This window comes from Neovison vison, chromosome 12, assembly GCF_020171115.1.
Source record: "Neovison vison isolate M4711 chromosome 12, ASM_NN_V1, whole genome shotgun sequence".
Classification (NCBI taxonomy): domain Eukaryota; kingdom Metazoa; phylum Chordata; class Mammalia; order Carnivora; family Mustelidae; genus Neogale; species Neogale vison.
In genome coordinates, this window is record NC_058102.1 from 120,955,111 (window position 1) to 120,977,363 (window position 22,253).

Here is a 22,253-nt window from a genome sequence, read left to right on the forward strand (position 1 = left end):
GTTCTGTGAATGCTTTATTATAACCTCATCTATGCTATTAAATCATAGTTAACTTACGTAATTTGACTTTTCAGGATCAATTTCTTGATTCCCAAGCCAGCTGGTAGTATCCTCAAGAGTAGGGACAACGTTTTGTATTTGGTTTAGGTCATAGAACCTAATGTAGTACAGAGCTTACAGAGGACACCTAAATATGGTTGAATAATTATAAAGATTTACACAATTTTTTTGGTCCAATCCCTTGCTTTTTTTTATTGGCATTATTTTAAGTTTATCACACCTTATTTCTAAAGTAGTTACACTGGAAAAATTTATAAAGAATTTCAATAATTAAAACAGAAAATGGATATTTTCTGGTTATTTTCTCCAAATTACGGGACTTTTATCAAATTATGTGTGAGGAAGAAAAGGAGAATCACCAGTGGTTACTATGGACAGATAACAAGCTGATATTTTATGTTTCCTTCCAATCATTTTTTTCTCAGTTTATATGCTTTTCTAGCCAAAAAGAAACCATATGCTAGATTTCTAGTTTCATTAGTTTACTTTTTCACTAAGCACTATATTATGAGCATTCTCATATAATTGTATATTTTTCTGAAACATGGTTTTTAATGTTCTAGATTATTCTATGTATGAACTAAGTTATTTAACCACTCCTCCATTTAGGATATTTGGGTGGCTAACAAAATTTGACTTTTTAAATAACTACTGTGATGGAATGGGATGCAGTTTTCTTAAAGGTTTTATTTATTTATTTAGAGTGCACAAGCCAGGGTGGGAGGGTGGGGGCAGGGACAGAGGACTAATGAGAAAAAGAAACTGAGGTTGACTTCCCGCTGAGTCTGGGGGGCGGGGTTAACCTCCTGACGCAGAGATCTTGACCAGAGGAGAAATCAAGAGCAGTTTGCTCAATGGACCAGGCCACCCGGCCGCTCCAGGATGCATACTCTGGAAATGAACACATTCTCCCTCAGAATCAGGATGGGTTGGTTCTCTCCTAGTCGTCTTTTTTCCCTTCTGTATTGAAAAGCTTACTCATCAGTTCGCTTGTTCAAGTATACATCTCTCTGTTTCATTTCAAGGCTTTGTCAAGATTTAATGCATATGTTTACATAAACATCGAAATCAGCGAGAGCCTGAAATTTAAAAGGAGCCTGTTTTTGGTGGCTAGTTTTTTCTCTGTCTTGCACTTAGCTGTCTCCCATTGGCCAGCTGTTCCTTTACTGGAAACCTCCCCTCACTGTTACTATCATCCCTGTCAATCCTTCATTCAGGTTTCTGTGTAATAATCTCTCATCCCTAAAACAGGAAAATGTTAATAAATTATTTGCTTAGGGAATTATAAGTGACTTAGAAGACTGTTAGCCATATAAGAGTGTTGCCATGTTTATTAGTTCAAGGACTTTTTCTTTGTAAAATATTTTAAGCTTTCCAAAGCCTTAAAAATTAGCTTAGTATCAGGGAGTGAGTTAGCTTCCTATGTTGTTTTATTTCTGGTAAAAGTCAGCCATCTTTTGGATGAAATGTAACCAACACACACACACACACACAAACACGTGCACGTGCACACACACAGGTGTACAAAACTTTGTAAATCGACTGAACAGTTCTCTACCATCTTTTATTTTGTTAAATCATCTCACCCAGTATCAACGGACTGAACTTTCCTTTTTTAGTGGGAGAAACTAACCTGTCAAATATTGTTCAATTATGACTTATTTGGAATTTCAAAAACAACTTCAATGGCATAGAACCAAAGACAAATGCTTTGTAAACAGTTCTTCAGATTTTTTTTTTCCCTATAAAGATTTCTATTTATTTGGCAGCCAGAGATCACAAGTAGGCAGAGAGGCAGGCAGAGAGGAGGAAGCAGGCTCCCCGCGGAGCAGAGAGCCTGATGTGCAGCTTGATCTGAGGACTCTGGGATCATGACCTGAGCCGAAGGCAGAGGCTTTAACCCACTGAGCCACCCAGGCGTCCCTTAAGGTCATTTTAAAAATTAAAATCTTAGGGGTGCCTGGGTGGCTCAGTGGTTTAGGCCTCTGCCTTTAGCTTTGGTCATGATCTCAGGGTCGTGGGATCAAGCCCCTGGGCTCTCTGCTCAGCTGGGAGCCTGCTTCCCCCTCCCTCTCTGCCTGTTTCTCTGCCTGCTTGTGATCTATCTCTTTCTGTCAAATGACTAAATAAAATCTTAAAAAAAAATAAAAATTGAAATCTTAAATATAGTTTTTCTCCACAATTTAATTTTTCTTGGGTTGAACTGACAAACACACACACACACACACACACACACTTTCTGATTACATCTCCAATCATCACTGAAAATCTTGATTGCTGAACACATGACCATAAAGATTATCTCAGCCTCGGGTAAAAGTTCAATTAGGACCAAGATATGTAAGCCCTTTAGAACCGAGAAATGAGAGACATTTACTTCTGAAGTGACTTAAATGGACGTAGTTGCTTAACTTTACAGGGAATTTAATGGGCTGGCAACGAACACTGCCCCTTTATTCTTTACTGAGTTAATAGTATTGTTCACGGTTTTCCCACTTTAGTGCATTCATTTTGACAAGCAGGTAACTTCAAGAACTCTGGTTTAAACCTGTTTAATGAGTGAGGATCTGGCCCTAATTAATACAATTGAAGTGTTCTATGAGGAGACTTTTCCTTCTGAACTAGCAGATACAAGCAGATGCAATAACTTCTCATTAAAAATACAGCATGTCGACCTCCACCGGCTTCAAGAAGACTCCTGTTTCAAGCCTACTTTGAATTGTTAGCTCTCCTAACATCAACGACAGGCGCACTTTCGGAGGGCGCCACCAGGGGGCGCAAGTGTGTAGAGGCTTCCTCAACAACAGGGGCCCTGGAGCACTCCCTCCCCTCCTCTCACTCACTTCGGCTTCCGCCGGAAGCGGTTATTATCAGTCGTTGTCGGGTACCTGGACTTGTTTGTGGTGGGCTCGCTGCGCCTTGGTGGGTGAGGCTTGGTTGGAGGAGTCGGAGAGGGAAGCTCGGGCGTAAACCCGGGCAACGAGATGGACGTTCTGAAATCGGAGATCCTCCGGAAGCGGCAGCTGGTGGAGGACAGGAACCTGTTGGTGGTGAGACTCCTTGGCTGTCGTGGGGCTTTGGCGTTGGAAGACGTGTGGGTGGGGGACGCAGGGAGTGAGGTGGGGTGAAGGGGTCTGGGCGGAGATGAGGCTTGGTGGGAGCTCCGCGGCGACCCGGAGCGGCCCCTTTAGACCCACCCTTTGACACCTACCTTGGGAGTCTGAGGGAGACTGGGAATCGCAGCAAACGCCCAAATTTTGGCAGATTTCCCCCCGGCTGCCCTCTTTCCCTCGAAGTTTCTCTGTTTATCCTTTACACCCACTCCCATATGTCTGTGTTCTGCGAACGTGCCGCGGTTCTGGTGGTTCACGTCTGTGGTTTTACCGAGGGTTTGTGCCCGGCTGAAACGAGAATAAGGGCAGGGCCAGAATTATTTAAAATCTAGGACTCCGTCCTACTTTTGAAACCCGAGTTCTTATTACATCCCTCCAGCACATAACACAAGTCTTTTGGCCAGCCCTTCGCTTGATAGGACGGCCAAAAGTATTGTGGACAAACAGTGGAGTAAAAGGAGAAAGGAGAGAATTGCGTGATTTAGGAACTTCCTTAACTAGATGTTCATGACTTTGTTGCATAACAATAACAGACCAGGGGTTTTCAAAGCCTTAGGCCTCCGGAGCCCTTTACACTATTACAAATTAGGATCACAAAGGGCTTTGGTTGGGGTATTTATAGATATTTGCCGCATTAGAAGTTAAAGCTGAGAAGTTTTTCTTATTGAAGTTTAGATGAGGTACAAAACTGTATTAGTTGCGGGTGCTTAACATAGTGGTTGACAATTACAGACATTACGAAATGCTGACCACATTGCAGTTTAATATGTCACCAACAAAGGTATTAAAATGTTATTGAGTGTATTCCCAGTGCTGTACTTTTCATCAGCCGTGACTTAATTTTATAATGGAAAGTTTGTATCTTTTAGTCCTGCTCACCTGTTTTGCTAGAGCCCCACCCCATCACCTTTTCTCTGTATTTTTAAGTTTTTTTTTCTTTAGATTCTATATATAAGTGATATCATATATAGAATGATTTTATATCATATATAGAATAGTATTTCTTTTTCTGATTTACTTCACGTAAGGAAATGACCTCTAGCTCCATCTGTATTGTCCCAAATGGCAAATTTCATTTTTTTATATGCAACTATATAATTTTATATAGAATTGATGATTTATAATCCTTTTTGCGTTGAAGTGTCCATAAGTATTTTTCAAATTTTTCACTGGCTACAGTCACTTTAAGAAATTTTTATATTTTGCTCTGATATATATGTGGAAAAAATTTCATGAAACAGTTACCTTAACTACATGTAATTCAGTCATATGTTTTAATCTCTTCTGTTTGATTTAAAAATGCTGGTTGGGGAACGGCTGAATTGTTTTCATTACCTTATTTGTAGCTGGAAAACACCTGTGTTACCTTGTTCTTCTGGAAGAGCTGCCTCAACTTGGTCATTTCAAGTGATGTCGCAGCTTTTTATTGTTAGTCCGAGAGTTGAAATAGTGAGTAGTTATTGCGAGTGCCTCATTGTTAAATTGGAGAAGCTCCTGTAACAGCCTCCTGTCACCTGTCCTAAATTGTCGGCCTGGTGTAACTACTCAGTTAAGTGTAGTCTCTGCGCTGCTCTCATACCAGTGCTTTGGGGCTAACACAGAGCATCATTATGTGGAAAATGCATGTGCTTAGGGAACAATAGAGCATAAGTAGCAGTTTTTGTTGTAGTGATGAGGATGGGTTTTGGGTAGAATTTTTAGCTTTGTTTTTTCCCCCAGTATTTATTGAATGTTTTGTATATTTCTATATATGTTACACTGTGCCACAGAAGATTAAAAAAAATCATGCTCGATCCTTTAAGGAGTGTGCATTCAGTTCCACAGAAAATAGGGAAGCCAACAGGCATGATACTTCTCACCTTTTTTTCCTGTTAAAACAGGATGAGGTATCAGTTAAAGGTTGGGTCAAACTTTCCACCTGCGCACTGGATCCGAGCTCATCCTAGCACCACCAAGAATCTGAAATGTCACGTATCTCATTTCTTCCTTTGCCTTCTGTCTATTGGTTTACCCCCACCAGCCCTGGAACATACTGGATATCTCTGTCGTCTTTAACAAGGTGTTTTTTTTGTTTGTTTGTTTGTTTGTTTTTTTAAGATTTTATTTATTTATTTGACACACAGAGATCACAAGTAGGCAGAGAGGCAGGCAGAGAGAGAGGGGGAATGGGGCTCCCTCCTGAGCAGAGAGCCTGATGCAGGACTCTATCCCAGGACCCTGAGATCATGACCTGAGCCGAAGGCAGAGGCTTAACCCACTGAGCCACCCAGGTGCCCAACAATCAGGCTTCCTAAAATAAGTTCTAATTTCTGCACACTCCTTAACATGATGCACAAAGGTTGCTGCCCCCACAACAGTACTGAATCCGTTCTAATCAGGGACCCAGTGACCTCCATGCTTTCCAGCTGACCTCGACAACACTTGACACTCTTGACCAGTCTTCTTTCTACAAGTGCTCCTCCACCTGTCCTCCTTTATGATAATACTAAAAGGATCTTGGACTTAAAAATGTCAAGAGTTATTAATTTCTATGCCGGTGAAAATCTTTGCCCTAGCACCACAGTTGTTCTGGCTATTTTGGACCTTTTCTCATTTTTTCAGTTCTTTGAACTTGCCCTTACTCTTAGTCATCCTTTTTTTTTTTTTTTTTTTTTTTTTGGTAATAGTCTTTTGTAGTTTTCTTCAGCTCCTTCATGGTCAGTGAGTAGCCTTTGAAAGTGTTTTTTTCTTCCTAGTGTAGCCAAAAAAAACCAGTGTGATGGGGGCTTTGTTGTCCTGTTGATAGCGATTTTGACATCTGAGGAGTAGATTTTTTTTTCTTCAACATTTTACTGTAAAAATTTTTAGTTGTGCAGAAAACTCAAAATTGTACAATTAGAGGGGTGCCTGGGTGGCCCAATCGGTTAAGCGTCTGTCTGAAACTCAGGCCATGACCTCGGGGTTCTGGGATCAGTTAAGCGTCTGTCGGAAGCTCAGGCCATGACCTCGGGGTTCTGGGATCAGTTAAGCGTCTGTTGGAAGCTCAGGCCATGACCTCGGGGTTCTGGGACCTAGCTGTGGGTCGAGCTCCCTGCTCAACAGAGTGTCTTCTTCTCCCTCTCCTTTGCCCCTTCCCACTGCTTGTGACCTCTCTCTCTCCCTCTCTCTCTCAAATAAATAAAATCTTAAAAAATTAAAAAATTGTACAGTTAGAAACTCACATGCGTACTATCTAGATTCTGTAGTTAAACCTGCATTAATATTTTGCTCTATTTGCGTTATCATGTACCTGTCCAAAAGGAAGGCTCCATAGCTCAGGGGTAAGAGCACTGGTCTTGTATCGTGTACCTGTCCGTCTGTCTTATCACTTCATGTAACAGTGCAGAAACTACTTCAGAGCGGTTACAGCAGTCAGAACTTTTTAGGATGGTGATAGGCTATTGTAGCTTCTCCACAGTTTGATGAAGGGGCACTGACAAGGTAAGTATTGTAACTCTCACAGGTTAACAATAAAAAGCCAGGACACCACTTGAAATGACCAAAGATAAGGGAGCTCTTCAGGAGCTCTATGGACCGGTGTTACTCAGCTGCAGATGGGGTAATGAAAGCAATTTAACGACCTTAATATATTTCAAGTTAGGTTATAGACATTGGCACACTTTACCCCTAAACAGTTTGGTGTGCATATCATGAACAAGAGTTCAGTGTTTTAAATAAACACTTCTTTTTATGTGTATGCACCATTTTACACATTAAATAAATTTTAAATTTTGAAATTTAAAATATTTTATATATTAAGAAATACACAGATCAGTGAATTTTGACAAATGCATATGCCTGTGTAATCCCATCTGTATCAAAATAAAGAGTATTACCTCACTCCATCTTCCAGTCATTCCCTTTGCCTACTACCCCCAGAAGCCGCCACTATTCGTATTTCTTTGCACCAGTAGTTAGTTTTGCCTGCCCAGAACCTCACAGGACTGCAATCGTACTGTGCAGTCTTCTGTGTTCCACTGTGTTTCATCATAATGATTTGAGTTTTCTCCATGTTGGACAGATCAGTTCCTTTTTTTGCTGAGTAGTATTTCACTGCATGAATAGATCTGGTTTGGGAATCCGTTCTTCTGATGTTGGGCTCCTGGGCTGTTTCCAGGGTTTGGCTCTGAAGATGGAAGCTGCTGTGGAAAGTGCTGTATAAGTCTGCTGTTTTCATTTATCTGAGGGATTGGAATTGCTAGGTCACAGAGTACATATATGTTTCTTATAAAAAGCCACCACATGTTTTTCTAATGTGTTTGGACCATGTTACACATCTACCAGCAAGGAGGGTTCAGAGGTCCTCCATTCCCGCGAACAGTTTGTGTTGTCAGTCTTTTTAACTTCAGCCATTTGGAGGATGTGTAGCGATACTGTTTTTTTTTTTTCCAATTTATTTATTTTCAGAAAAACAGTATTCATTATTTTTTCACCACACCCAGTGCTCCATGCAAGCCGTGCCCTCCATAATACCCACCACCTGGTACCCCCAACCTCCCCCCCCCCCCCCCCCGCCACTTCAAACCACTCAGATTGTTTTTCAGAGTCCATAGTCTCTCATGGTTCGCCTCCCCTTCCAATTTACCCAAAAGCACATACCCTCCCCAATGTCCATAACCCTACCCCTCTTCTCCCAACCCCCCTCCCCCCAGCAACCCACAGTTTGTTTCGTGAGATTAAGAGTCACTTATGGTTTGTCTCCCTCCCTATCCCATCTTGTTTCATGGATTCTTCTCCTATCCACTTAAGCCCCCATGTTGCATCACCACTTCCTCATATCAGGGAGATCATATGATAGTTGTCTTTCTCTGCTTGACTAATTTTGCTAAGCATGATACGCTCTAGTTCCATCCATGTTGTCGCAAATGGCAAGATTTCGTTTCTTTTGATGGCTGCATAGTATTCCATTGTGTATATATACCACATCTTCTTGATCCATTCATCTGTTGATGGACATCTAGGTTCTTTCCATAGTTTGGCTATTGTGGACATTGCTGCTATAAACATTCGGGTGCACGTGCCCCTTTGGATCACTACGTTTGTATCTTTAGGGTAAATACCCAGTAGTGCAATTGCTGGGTCATAGGGCAGTTCTATTTTCAACATTTTGAGGAACCTCCATGCTGTTTTCCAGAGTGGTTGCACCAGCTTGCATTCCCACCAACAGTGTAGGAGGGTTCCCCTTTCTCCGCATCCTCGCCAGCATCTGTCATTTCCTGACTTGTTGATTTTAGCCATTCTGACTGGTGTGAGGTGATATCTCATTGTGGTTTTGATTTGTATTTCCCTGATGCCGAGTGATATGGAGCACTTTTTCCTGTGTCTCTTGGCCATCTGGATGTCTTCTTTGCAGAAACGTCTGTTCATGTCCTCTGCCCATTTCTTGATTGGATTATTTGTTCTTTGGGTGTTGAGTTTGTTAAGTTCTTTATAGATTTTGGACACTAGTCCTTTATCTGATATGTCGTTTGCAAATATCTTCTCCCATTCTGTTGTCTTTTGATTTTGTTAACTGTTTCCTTTGCTGTGCAAAAGCTTTTGATCTTGATGAAATCCCAATAGTTCATTTTTGCCCTTGCTTCCCTTGCCTTTGGCGATGTTCCTAGGAAGATGTTGCTGTGGCTGAGGTCGAAAAGGTTGCTGCCTGTGTTCTCCTCAAGGATTTTGATGGATTCCTTTCTCACATAGAGGTCCTTAATCCATTTTGAGTCTATTTTTGTGTGTGGTGTAAGGAAATGGTCCAATTTCATTTTTCTGCACGTGGCTGTCCAATTTTCCCAGCACCATTTATTAAAGAGGCTGTCTTTTTTCCATTGGACATTCTTTCCTGCTTTGTCAAAGATTAGTTGACCATAGAGTTGAGGGTCTATTTCTGGGCTCTCTGTTCTGTTCCATTGATCTATGTGTCTGTTTTTGTGCCAGTACCATGCTGTTTTGATGATGACAGCTTTGTAATAGAGCTTGAAGTCCGGAATTGTGATTCCACCAACTTTGGCTTTCTTTTTCAATATCCCTTTGGCTATTCGAGGTCTTTTCTGGTTCCATATAAATTTTAAAATTATTTGTTCCATTTCTTTGAAAAAGATGGATGGTACTTTGATAGGAATTGCATTAAATGTGTAGATTGCTTTAGGTAGCATAGACATTTTCACAGTATTTATTCTTCCAATCCAGGAGCATGGAACATTTTTCCATTTCTTTGTGTCTTCCTCAATTTCTTTCATGAGTACTTTATAGTTTTCTGAGTATAGATTCTTAGCCTCTTTGGTTAGGTTTATTCCTAGGTATCTTATGGTTTGGGGTGCAATTGTAAATGGGATTGACTCCTTAATTTCTCTTTCTTCTGTCTTGTTGTTGGTGTAGAGAAATGCAACTGATTTTTGTGCATTGATCTTATATCCTGACACTTTACTGAATTCCTGTACAAGTTCTAGCAGTTTTGGAGTGGAGTCTTTTGGGTTTTCCACATAGAGTATCATATCATCTGCGAAGAGTGATAATTTGACTACTTCTTTGCCGATTTGGATGCCTTTAATTTGCTTTTGTTGTCTGATTGCTGAGGCTAGGACTTCTAGTACTATGTTGAATAGCAGTGGTGATAATGGACATCCCTGCCGTGTTCCTGACCTTAGTGGAAAAGCTTTCAGTTTTTCTCCATTGAGAATGATACTTGCGGTGGGTTTTTCGCAGATGGCTTTGATGATATTGAGGTATGTGCCCTCTATCCCTACACTTTGAAGAGTTTTGATCAGGAAGGGATGCTGTACTTTGTCAAATGCTTTTTCAGCATCTATTGAGAGTATCATATGGTTCTTGTTCTTTCTTTTATTGATGTGTTGTATCACATTGACTGATTTGCGGATGTTGAACCAACCTTGCAGCCCTGGGATAAATCCCACTTGGTCGTGGTGAATAATCCTTTTAATGTACTGTTGAATCCTATTGGCTAGTATTTTGGTGAGAATTTTTGCATCTGTGTTCATCAAGGATATTGGTCTATAGCTCTCTTTTTTGATGGGATCTTTGTCTGGTTTTGGGATCAAGGTGATGCTGGCCTCATAAAATGAGTTTGGAAGTTTTCCTTCCATTTCTATTTTTTGGAACAGTTTCAGGAGAATAGGAATTAGTTCTTCTTTAAATGTTTGGTAGAATCCCCCCGGGAAGCCGTCTGGCCCTGGGCTTTTGTTTGGAGATTTTTAATGACTGTTTCAATCTCCTTACTGGTTATGGGTCTGTTTAGGCTTTCTATTTCTTCCTGGTTCAATTTTGGTAGTTTATATGTTTCTAAGTATGTATCCATTTCTTCCAGATTGTCAAATTTGTTGGCGTAGAGTTGCTCATAGTATGTTCTTATAATAGTTTGTATTTCTTTGGTGTTAGTTGTGATCTCTCCTCTTTCATTCATGATTTTATTTATTTGGGTCTTTTCTCTTTTCTTTTTGATAAGTCTGGCCAGGGGTTTATCAATTTTATTAATTCTTTCAAAGAACCAGCTCCTAGTTTCATTTATTTGTTCTATTGTTTTTTTGGTTTCTATTTCATTTGATTTCTGCTCTGATCTTTATGATTTCTCTTCTCCTGCTGGGCTTAGGGTTTCTTTCTTGTTCTTTCTCCAGCTCCTTTAGGTGTAGGGTTAGGTTGTGTACCTGAGACCTTTCTTGTTTCTTGAGAAAAGCTTGTACCGCTATATATTTTCCTCTCAGGACTGCCTTTGTTGTGTCCCACAGATTTTGAACTGTTGTATTTTCATTATCATTTGTTTCCATAATTTTTTTCAATTCTTCTTTAATTTCCCGGTTGACCCATTCATTCTTTAGGAGGATGCTGTTTAGTCTCCATGTTTTTGGGTTCTTTCCAAACTTCCTTTTGTGGTTGAGTTCTAGCTTCAGAGCATTGTGGTCTGAAAATATGCAGGGAATGATCCCAATCTTTTGATATCGGTTGAGTCCTGATTTAGGACCGAGGATGTGATCTATTCTGGAGAATGTTCCATGTGCACTAGAGAAGAATGTGTATTCTGTTGCTTTGGGATGAAATGTTCTGAATATATCTGTGATGTCCATCTCATCCAGTGTATCATTTAAGGCCTTTATTTCCCTGTTGATCTTTTGCTTGGATGATCTGTCCATTTCAGTGAGGGGAGTGTTAAAGTCCCCTACTATTATTGTATTATTGTTGATGTGTTTCTTTGATTTTGTTTTTAATTGGTTTATATAGTTGGCTGCTCCCACATTGGGGGCATAGATATTTAAAATTGTTAGATCTTCTTGTTGGACAGACCCTTTGAGTATGATATAGTGTCCTTCCTCATCTCTTATTATAGTCTTTGGCTTAAAATCTAATTGATCTGATATAAGGATTGCCACTCCTGCTTTTTTCTGATGTCCATTAGCATGGTAAATTCTTTTCCACCCCCTCACTTTAAATCTGGAGGTGTCTTCGGGCTTAAAATGAGTTTCTTGGAGGCAACATATAGATGGGTTTTGTTTTTTTTATCCATTCTGATACCCTGTGTCTTTTGATTGGGGCATTTAGCCCATTAATATTCAGGGTAACTTGAGAGATATGATTTTAGTGCCATTGTATTGCCTGTAAGGTGACTGTTACTGTATATTGTCTCTGTTCCTTTCTGATCTACCACTTGTAGGCTCTCTCTTTGCTTAGAGGACCCCTTTCAGTATTTCCTGTAGAGCTGGTTTGGTGTTTGCAAATTCTTTCAGTTTTTGTTTGTCCTGGAAGCTTTTAATCTCTCCTTCTATTTTCAATGATAGCCTAGCTGGATATAGTATTCTTGGCTGCATGTTTTTCTCGTTTAGTGCTCTGAAAATATCATGCCAGCTCTTTCTGGCCTGCCAGGTCTCTGTGGATAAGTCAGCTGCCAATCTAATACTTTTACCATTGTATGTTACAGACTTCTTTTCCCGGGCTGCTTTCAGGATTTTCTCTTTGTCACTAAGGCTTGTAAATTTTACTATTAGGTGACAGGGTGTGGGCCTATTCTTATTGATTATGAGGGGCGTTCTCTGAACCTCCTGAATTTTGATGCTCGTTCCCTTTGCCATATTGGGGAAATTCTCCCCAATAATTCTCTCCAGTATACCTTCTGTTCCCCTCTCTCTTTCTTCTTCTTCTGGAATCCCAATTATTCTAATGTTGTTTCGTCTTATGGTGTCCCTTATCTCTCGAATTCTCCCCTCATGGTCCAGTAGCTGTTTATCCCTCTTTTGCTCAGCTTCTTTATTCTCTGTCATTTGGTCTTCTATATCGCTAATTCTTTCTTCTGCCTCATTTATCCTAGCAGTGAGAGCCTCCATTTTTGATTGAACCTCATTAATAGCTTTTTTGATTTCAACTTGGTTAGATTTTAGTTCTTTTATTTCTCCAGAAAGGGCTTTTATATCTCTGGAGAGGGTTTCTCTAATATCTTCCATGCCTTTTTCAAGCCCGGCTAGAACCTTGAGAATTGTCATTTTGAACTCTAGATCTGACATATTACCAATGTCTGTATTGATTAGGTCCCTAACCTTCGGTACTGCTTCTTGTTCTTTTTTTTGTTGTGAATTTTTCCGCCTTGTCATTTTGTCCAGATAAGAGTATATGAAGGAGCAAGTAAAATACTAAAAGGGTGGCAACAATCCCAGGAAAATATGCTTTAACCAAATCAGAAGAGATCCCAAATCGTGAGGGGGTGAGGGATCTCCTCTGATTGGGATCTCCTCTGATTGGGATCTCCCAATCTCTTCTGATTGGGATCTCTTCTGATTTGGGGATAAAAAGAGGTTCAAAAAGAAAGAACGAAAAAAAGAAAAAAAAAAGAATTAAAAAAAAAAACGAATAAAGAAAAGTATAAAAAAGAAAAAATATATATATATTAGATAAACTAGTTAAAAAACGTTAAAAAAGAAAAGGGTAAAAGTTAAAAAAAATTTTAGCAGAAGAAGAGAAAAAAAAATGAAAAAGAAAAAAATTAAATTAACTGCAAGACTTAAAAATCACAGGGAGAAAGCCATGAGTTCCGTGGTTTGTTTTCTCCTCCTCTGGAATTCTGCTGCTCTCCTTGGTATTGAAACTGCACTCCTTGGTAGGTGAACTTGGTCTTGGCTGGATTTCTTGTTGATCTTCTGGGGGAGGCCCTGGTGTAGTGATTCTCAAGTGTCTTTGCCCCAGGCGGAATTGCACCGCCCTTACCAGGGGCCGGGCTGAGTGATCCGCTCGGGTTTGCTTTCAGGAGCTTTTGTTCCCTGAGCGCTTTCCGTAGAGTTCTGGAGGACGGGAATACAAATGGCGGCCTCCTGATCTCCGGCCTGGAGGAGCCGAAAGCCCAGGGCCCGCTCCCCAGTGCGCCCTCAGCGAACAGCTCCTAGTAACTCCCGTCTGCCTGACCTCCGGCCGCGCTCCGAGCTCACCGAGCCTGCGACCGGTTCAAGGCAACACCGAGCTGCGAGCTTACTGTCGGCTCTGTCTCTGTAGCCGGCTTTCCCGTTCCAATATCTGCAGGCTCTGCGACACTCAGACACCCCCGATCCTTCTGTGACCCTGAAAGACCTGAGGCCACGCCGACCCCGCGTGGGCTTCGCCCGGGTTTAGCCTCTGGAGCGATGTCCCTCAGCGGAACAGACTTTTAAAAGTCCCGATTTTGTGCTCTGTTGCTCCGCCCCTTGCTGGGAGCCGCCCCCTCCCCCCGGGGTCTATCTTCTCGTCACTTTGGATTCACTTCTCCTCCAGTCCTACCTTTCAGAAAGTGATTGTTTTTCTGTTTCTAGAATTGTTGTTCTTCTTCTCTTCGATCTGCCGATGGATTTGCAGGTGTTTGCACTCTTTAGATAAGCTCTCTAGCTGATCTCCTGCTAGCTGAAGTAGTCTCAGCCTGCTACTTCTCCGCCATCTTGACTCCTCCCCTCCGCAATACTGCATTTTGGTTTTAATTTTGCATCTGCCTGATAATGATGATAAGTGCTCTGTGTGTGTGTGTGTGTGTGTGTTTAGCTCTTTTGTAAAGTGTTAAAATTGCTTGCATATTTTTTAATTGGATTGGGTTTTTTCCCTTCTTGTGTTGAAGGAATTCTTCATTAATTATTGATGCCAGGCTTTAGATACCTCAGAGATGTTTTGTGAACATTTTCTTCCGGACTATGGGTCTTCTATTCCATTCCTTTCATTTCATTTCTCTTCTCTTTCCCTCCCCCCTTCATCCTCCCCCCTCTGCTTTTCCCTTTCCTTTTCCCCTCCCCTCCCTTTCCTTTCCTTTTCTTAAGGATTTATTTATTTAAGAAGGAAGGGAGAGGCAGGGAAAGGGAGAGGGAGAGAAGCAGACTCCACTAAGTGGGGAGCCTGGCACGGGGCTTGATCTCACCACCCTGAGATCGTGACCTGAGCCAATATCAAGAGTCTGATGCTTAACTGACTGAGCCACCCAAGCACCCCTCTATTCATTTTCTCAATTATGTTTTTTGAAGAGCAAAAGCTTTGAATTTTGATAAGTCCATTTTACCAACTTGTAATGGTTATTCTGTGTGTCCTGTCTGGGAGTATGAGAGCACAACTAGCTGGAAAAAATTTGGCCGTTCTTAAAAGCTAAATATACCCCTACTGTATACGATCCAGTCCCTCTATTCCTAGGCGTTAATTCAGGAGATTAAGGTATTCTCTCACATTCTAAAAGCTTTTTGTTTTTATTTAATAAACAGAATTCTAAACAGTTTTGAATCAGTTTTTTGGTATGATATGAGATAGTGGTATGGTTTATTGCATTCCATGTGGGTATCTCGTGGTTCCAGCACCATTTACTGAAAATAATTTTCCCTTTGGATGGTTTTGGTGTCTTGAAAAATCGAATAATTGTTTAAGTGTGGCTCCATTCTGGGTGCTCACTTCTATTCTCATAAGCTCTTTGTTGATCTTTATGCCAATGCCACACTGTCTTTTGATTCCTGTCACATTATGGTGAGTCTCAAGGTCAGGCGAGGTCCATACCACCACCACTACTAATTCTCCTTCCTTCCTTCTCTTTCCTTCCTTCCTTCTCTTCTCCTTTCTCTTCCTTTTTATTCTCTTGCTGTGATATTTTATTTTTAAGCAACTTTGTTGAGGTGTGATTGTGATTGACATACAGTATACTACACATAGTTAAAATGTACAGTCAGGTGCATTCGACGTAAGTGTTTACCTGTGAAACTTTCACCACAGTGAAGAGCATGAACATGTCCATCGCACCCCAGAGTTTCCTTTTGCCCTTTTGTAATCCCACTTTCCTGCCCCTCCCTGCTCCCAACACTTGTTCCTCCACAGGCAACCATTGATCTGCTTTTACTTTCAATTAGTTAGCATTTTCTAGAGTTATCTGAGAAAGAAATTATTGAGTATGGTTTTTTTTTAAGATTTTATTTATTTGACAGAGATTACAAGTAGGCAGAGAGGCAGAGAGAGAGAGAGAGGAAGAAGCAGGCTCCCTGCCAAGCAGAGAGGCCAATGGGGGACTTGATCCTAAGAACCCTGAGATCATGACCTGAGCCAAAGGCAGAGGCTTAACCCACTGAGCCACCCATGCGCCCCTGTTGAGTATGTTTTCTATCTTGTCGGCCTCCTTTCATTCAGCCTAATAATCATGAAGTTGATTCATATGCTTATATATATCAGTATTTCATTATTTTTGTTACTGAACAATATTCCACCCTTACATGGGGAAACCCCAATTTGTTAATTAAACTATTGAAAGGCATTTAGGTTGTTTACAGTTTTTGGCTGTTACAATAGACCTGCTTTGAACATTCGTGGACAGGTTTTTATATGGATATGTGCTTTCATTTCCCTTGACTAAACGCCAAGGAGTGAGATGGTTGGGTCATATAGTAATTATGTTTAACTTTATTTTCTTTAAGGGTTTTTGTAAGATTTTTGCATACAGTTTTATATAATTGTATATGTTTTATAGCATATGTAATTACAAAATAGATTTTATTTGTGAAAAGTAAATTTTCATGTAGTTTTCTCCTTTGGATGATATCAGAGATAAAAACACAGCCAACAGGATTCAGTGGCACTTAATAGCTCTTTCATTTTGAAAAGCATTTGTCTTTTTTTCCTTTGGTGAGGACTTAAGGTTTACTCTCCTCAATTTTCATTTTTCAGTTTTCAAATGTGTAACAGTAGTCACTGTGCTATACACTGCATCTCTGTCAGTAATTATTTTATACCTGAAAGTTTGTACCTTCTGATCATCACCCATTCCCCCAATCCAACTCCTGCCTCTGGCACCCACTAACCTGTGTTTTTAGGAGCTTGGTTTGTTGTTGTTAAAATTCCTTGTGTAAGTGAGATCATACATTGTCTTTCTCACTTCAGACTTCACTTAGAGTAATGCCCTCAGGGTCTGTCCATGTTGCTGTAAATGGCAAGATTTCATTTTTTATGGCTGAGTAATACTCCATTGTATGTATGTGTGTGTGTGTGTGTGTGTGTGTGTGTGAGAGAGAGAGAGAGAGAGAGAAGGAAAGAGATTTTTAAATTTTTTAATCCATTCGTTCAGTGATGGACAAGTTGTTTCCATGTCTTGGCTATTAAAAATAATGCTGCGATGAACACGAGGGTGCAGACATCTTTTCAAATTAGCGTTTTCCTTTTCTTTGGATAAATACCCTGAAGTGCAGTTGCTGAACAATATGGTGCTTCTGTTTTTAAGTTTTTTTTTTTGAGGAACCTCCACATCATTTTCTGTAGTGGCTCCACCAGTTTACATTTCCACCAAGAGTGCACAAGGGTTCTCTTTTCTCCGCATCTTTGCCAATGCTTGTTTTTTCTGTCTTTTTGATAATAGCATTCTGATGGGTGTGAGGTGCTATCTCCTGGTTTTGGTTTGCGTTTCCCTGATTAGTGATGTTGATTGGCGTCCTTTCATGTGTCTGTTGGCCATCTCTGCAACTGGGCAACTGTTGGCATCTCTTTGGGAAAATGTCTATTCAGGCCTTCTGCTTATTTTTATTTTTTTATTTTTATTTATTTTTTTCCCAATTTATTTATTTTCAGAAAAACAGTATTCATTATCTTTTCACCACACCCAGTGCTCCATGCAAGCCGTGCCCTCCATGATACCCACCACCTGGTACCCCAACCTCCCACCCCCCCCCGCCACTTCAAACCCCTCAGATTGTTTTTCAGAGTCCATAGTCTCTCATGGTTCACCTCCCCTTCCAATTTACCCAAAAGCACATACCCTCCCCAATGTCCATAACCCTACCCCCCTTCTCCCAACCCCCCTCCCCCCAGCAACCCACAGTTTGTTTCGTGAGATTAAGAGTCACTTATGGTTTGTCCTTCTGCTTATTTTTAAATTAGATTATTTTTGTGCTTTTAGTTGAATGAGTTCTGTATCTATTTTGGATATTAGTCCTCTATCAGGTATATGATTTATAAATATCTTTTATTCAGTAGATTGCCTTTTCATTTTGTTGATGGTTTTGTTTGCTTAGCAGAAACTTTCTAGTTTCATGTAGTTTCACTTATTTTTTTTCTTGATGGCTTTGGTTTTGGAGTCAGACCTAAAAACTCCTTATTAAGACAGATGTCAAAGAGCTAACTGCCTCTGGTTTAATGGTTTTGGGTCTTAACATTCAAATATTTAATCAATTTTGCGTTAATTTTTATGTATGGTTTACGATAGTAGTGTCGTTCAGTTCTTTTGCATGTGGCAATCCAGCTCCATTTTTTGAAGAGGCTACGTTTTCCTTGTATATTTTTGGCTCCCTTGTTGTAAATTAATGGATTATATGGGCATGGGTTTATTTCTGGACTTTTTTTTTTTTTTTTAAAGACTACTTTATTTGAGAGAGAGAGCGAGCAGGCAGGGGAGAGGGAGAGAGACTCCAGCAGATCCACTGTTGAGTGCAGAGCCCGACGTGGGGCTTTCTCTCAGGACCCTGAGATCATGACGTGAGCCGAAATCAAGAGTTGGATTTTTAACTGACTGAGCCACCCAGGCATCCCTCTGGGCTCTCTTGTTGCATTCATCTGTTTTTATGCAGCTACCTGTTTGAATTACTCTAACTTCGTATTATAGTCAGAGATGAGGGAGTGTGTACCTCCAGCTTTGTTCTTTCTCAGAATTACTTTGGCTGTCTTTCATGGTTCCATATAAAACTTCGGATTGTTCGGGGCGCCTGGGTGGCTCGGTGGGTTGGGCCACTGCCTTCGGCTCAGGTCGTGGTCTCGGGGTCCTGGGATCGAGTCCCGCGTCGGACTTTCTGCTCGGCGGGGAGCCTGCTTCCCTCTCTCTCTCTGCCTGCCTCTCCATCTCCTTGTGATTTCTCTCTATCAAATAAATAAATAAATAAATCTTAAAAATAGATTATTAAAAAAAAAAAAAACTTCGGATTGTTCATTCTATTTTTGTAATAAGTGCTATTGTAATTTTGACAGGGATTGGGTTGAATTTGTAGAGGGCTTTGAGTAGTGTGGATATTTTCACAGTACAGGCATACCTTGGAGATACTGCAGTTTTGATTCCAGACCACTGCGGTAAAGCAAATATTGCAATAAAGTGAGTCAGAGTTTTTTGGTTTCCCAATGCACATCAAAGTTAAGTTTACACTGTATTAAGTGTGCAGTAGCGTCGTGTCTGTAAAAATACAACATAATTTACAAATATGGCTAAAATATGCTAACCATCATCTTTTCTTCTAGTGAGTTGTAATCACTGATCAGATACCATAGCAAAAATAATAAAATGATAAAAGTGAAAAAGTTTGAAGTATTGCTGGAATTAACAAAGTAGTGCACAAAGTACACAAATGCTGTTGGAAAAATGGCACTGATAGACTTGCTCAAGTGAGGGTTGCTACACATGCTCATTTTGTAAAAGGCTTAATCTCTGTGGCGCACAATAAAACAACATAAGTCTGTACTAATTCTTCCGTTCCACGAGCACAGAATATCTTTCCATTTATTTGTGTCTTTAGTTTCTTTCATCACTGTCTTAGGGTTTTCAGTGTATAGCTGTTTTATCTCCTTGGTTAAATTTATTTTTTGGTAGTTTATTCATTTTGATGCAATTTTAAATGCAATTGTTTTCTTAATTTCTGTATCTGATACTTTATTAGTGCAAAGAAACAACAGATTTGTTTGTTGATTTTTGTATCCTGCAGTTTTACTGAATTTATTTATTCTTACAGTGTTTTGATGGAGTCTTTAGAGCTTTCTGTATATAATATGTCTTCTGCAAATAGTGACAGTTTTACCTTTTCATTTTGGATTTTTCTTGAGTATTTGCTGTGGTGAGGACTTCGAATACTGTGTTGAATAAAAGTGATGAGAATCGATCCTGTTGTCTTGTTCTGATCTTAGAGGAAAAGCTTTCAACTTTTCATTATTGAGTATGATGTTTTCTGTGGGCTTGTCCTATTTGGCCTTTATTATGTTAGTATGTTCCCTCTCTAACACTATTTTGAGAGTTTTTTTTTTTTAAATCATAAGTGGATGTTGAATTTTGTCAAATGCTTTTTCTGCATCTATTGAGATGATAAGATTTTTTTTCCCTTCCATTTTGTTAACATGGTGTATCACATTGATTTGCGGGCCTTGAATGATCCTTGCATCCTTAGAATAAATCCCACTTGGTTATGGTGTATGGTTCTCCAAATTCATTGTTGAATTTGACTTGTTAATACTTTGTTGAGGATTTTTGTGTCTATATTAATCAGGAATATTGGTCAGTAATTTTTCTTTCCTTGTAGGATCCTTGTATGGTTTTAGAATTGGGGTGATGCTGGTCTAATAAGATGAGTTTGGAAGTGTTCCCTCCTCTATTTTTTGAAAGCATTTGTGAAGGATTAGTGTCAATTCTTTGAATGTTTAGTAGACTTAACCAGTAAATCCATCTGGTCCTGAACTTTTGTTTTTTGAGAGGTCTTTGATTTCTGATTGTCTCCTTGCTAGTAATCAGTCTGTTCAGATTTTGTATTTCTTGATGATTCAGTCTTGAAGGTTGTAGTTTTCTAGGAATTTATCCAAGGTTGTCCAGTTTGTTGGCATATGATTGTTCATGATAGTTTAAGATCTTTTGTATTTCTGTGGTATCAATTGTAACGTCTTTCATTTATGATTTTATTTGAGCACTGTTTTTACTTGATAAGTGTAGCTGAAGATTTGTTGATGTTTATCTTCTCAAAAAAACTTAGTTTCATTGGTCTCTTAGCGTTTTAGTCTCAATTTCACTTATTTTTCACTTCCCTCTGTGAACTTAGGGATTCATTTATTCTTTTCCTAGTTCCTTGAGGTGTGAAGTTAGGTTGTTGGAGATTTTTCTTGTTTCCTGAGGTAAGCATGTATTGATATGAGCTTCCCTCTTAGAACTGCTTTTGCTGCATCCCATAAATTTTAGTAAGTTATACTTCCATTTTATTTGTTTGAAGGTGTTTTTTCATTTCTCCTTTGATTTCATTGACACTACCTTTGTTCAGTAACATGTTGTTGAATCTCCACATATTTGTGATATTTCCAGTTTGCTTCCTGTAATTGATGTCTGGTTTCATACTGTTGTGGTTGGAAAAGATGGTTGATGTGATTTGATTCTTCTTTTAAGACTTGCTTTGTGGCCTAATGCATGATCTGTTCTGGAGAATGTTCCATGTGCACTCGAAGAATTTTCTGTTTTTGGATGGAATGTTCTGTATGTATGTGTTATGTCCAGCTGGTTTTAAGGCATCATTTCCTTATTTTTTTAATCGTCTGGATGATCTGTCCAGTGATATAGCATTGTGTCTCTTCAGATTGTTTGTGTGTCCTCCCATTTGGTATATTACTTTAGGGATTTTAAGACTTATTTTTGTATTTCAGCAAGATGTTGACCCTGCTACATGGTTTGCGATCTCATGTATAGTGTCTTTTTTTTTTTTTTTTTTTTTTTTAAAGACTGCATCTGAGAGATCATGTGAGCTGGGGAGGGCAGATGGAGAGAATCTTAAGCGGGTTCAACAGGAAGCCCCAGGTAGGGCTTGATAACAGGACCCTGAGATCCTGGCCTGAACCTAAATCAAGAGTCTGATGCTTAACTGACTGAACCACCCAGGCGCCCATATAGTATCTTGCTTTGCATATTCAGGCTGTATATTTGTTGGCTTTCCAATGTGTTTTTGTAGAGTTCCTGGTGATGTTTGTATCTAATTTATATAAGCACTAAAAACCTTGACATGATTCAGGAAGGCTGATTTTAAATTATTGAAATGTTGACAGTCATGCTTGAAAGTTTTAAATTTTGCTTTTCCTTTATTAGTGAAGGCAGACATTTTAGATGATATGGTAGGTAGGTAGGTTTCTGTACTTTGGACCTATGAATCTCAGTTTTATAATCTAGAAAGTACAACTTGGATAGAGTCCAAGAATAACATTTGTGAAGCAGCATGTAGGAATTAGGTTCTGTCTTAAAAAGTAGAAGCACTTTTATATACATCTTTTGTGCATTGTTTTTTAAAATCTGCCAGGGTGAAAGGGCCGATAGAAATGTTGGGTGCTTTAGGAGAGAATCCTAAGAAATAAAAACCATCCATTCATATGCTGTCTTAAAATGTTTACCAGCCACTTTTAGATTTTCATGGTTTTTTTTTTTTTTTAAAGATTTATTTATTTATTTATTTGACAGAGAGAGAGAGAGATCACAAGTAGGCAGAGAGGCAGGCAGAGAGAGAGAGAGGAAGGGAAGAGCAGGCTCCCCGCTGAGCAGAGAGCCCAATGCGGGACTCGATCCCAGGACCCAAGATCATGACCTGAGCCGAAGGCAGCGGCTTAACCCACTGAGCCACCCAGGCGCCCCTAGATTTTCATGTTTGTAGGTCTTTATTATGCGTTCCATAGTTCAACAAACTTTGAGTTTAAATATTTTGAATATAGTTAGGAAAGTAAATTTGTAAAGTGAATAAACAAGTTGTAAAACCTCACTGTGGCTGCATTCCTGGATAGCTCTATAACTTTGGGCAAGTTATCCAACCTCCTTGAGTTACCTTTAACGGTACTGCATCACTGATATTTAAGTTTTCGTACTGTGTAGTTTTAATTCTCTCATAAGTGTGTCCCCAG

At 39.7% G+C, this 22,253-nt stretch overlaps 1 protein-coding gene across 2 annotated transcripts in view; it reads left to right on the forward strand.

Moving 5' to 3' along the window:
- The first annotated feature begins 2,908 nt into the window (after positions 1-2,908).
- The window catches only part of PRPF18 (pre-mRNA processing factor 18), a 54,723-nt gene continuing 35,378 nt past the window's right edge, over positions 2,909-22,253 (forward strand). For both annotated transcript variants that reach the window (XM_044226815.1, XM_044226816.1), the window contains exon 1: positions 2,909-3,110. In XM_044226815.1, coding sequence (XP_044082750.1) covers positions 3,045-3,110 — 66 coding nt within the window. In that variant the 5' untranslated portion in view covers positions 2,909-3,044. The remainder of the gene's footprint in view (positions 3,111-22,253) is intronic.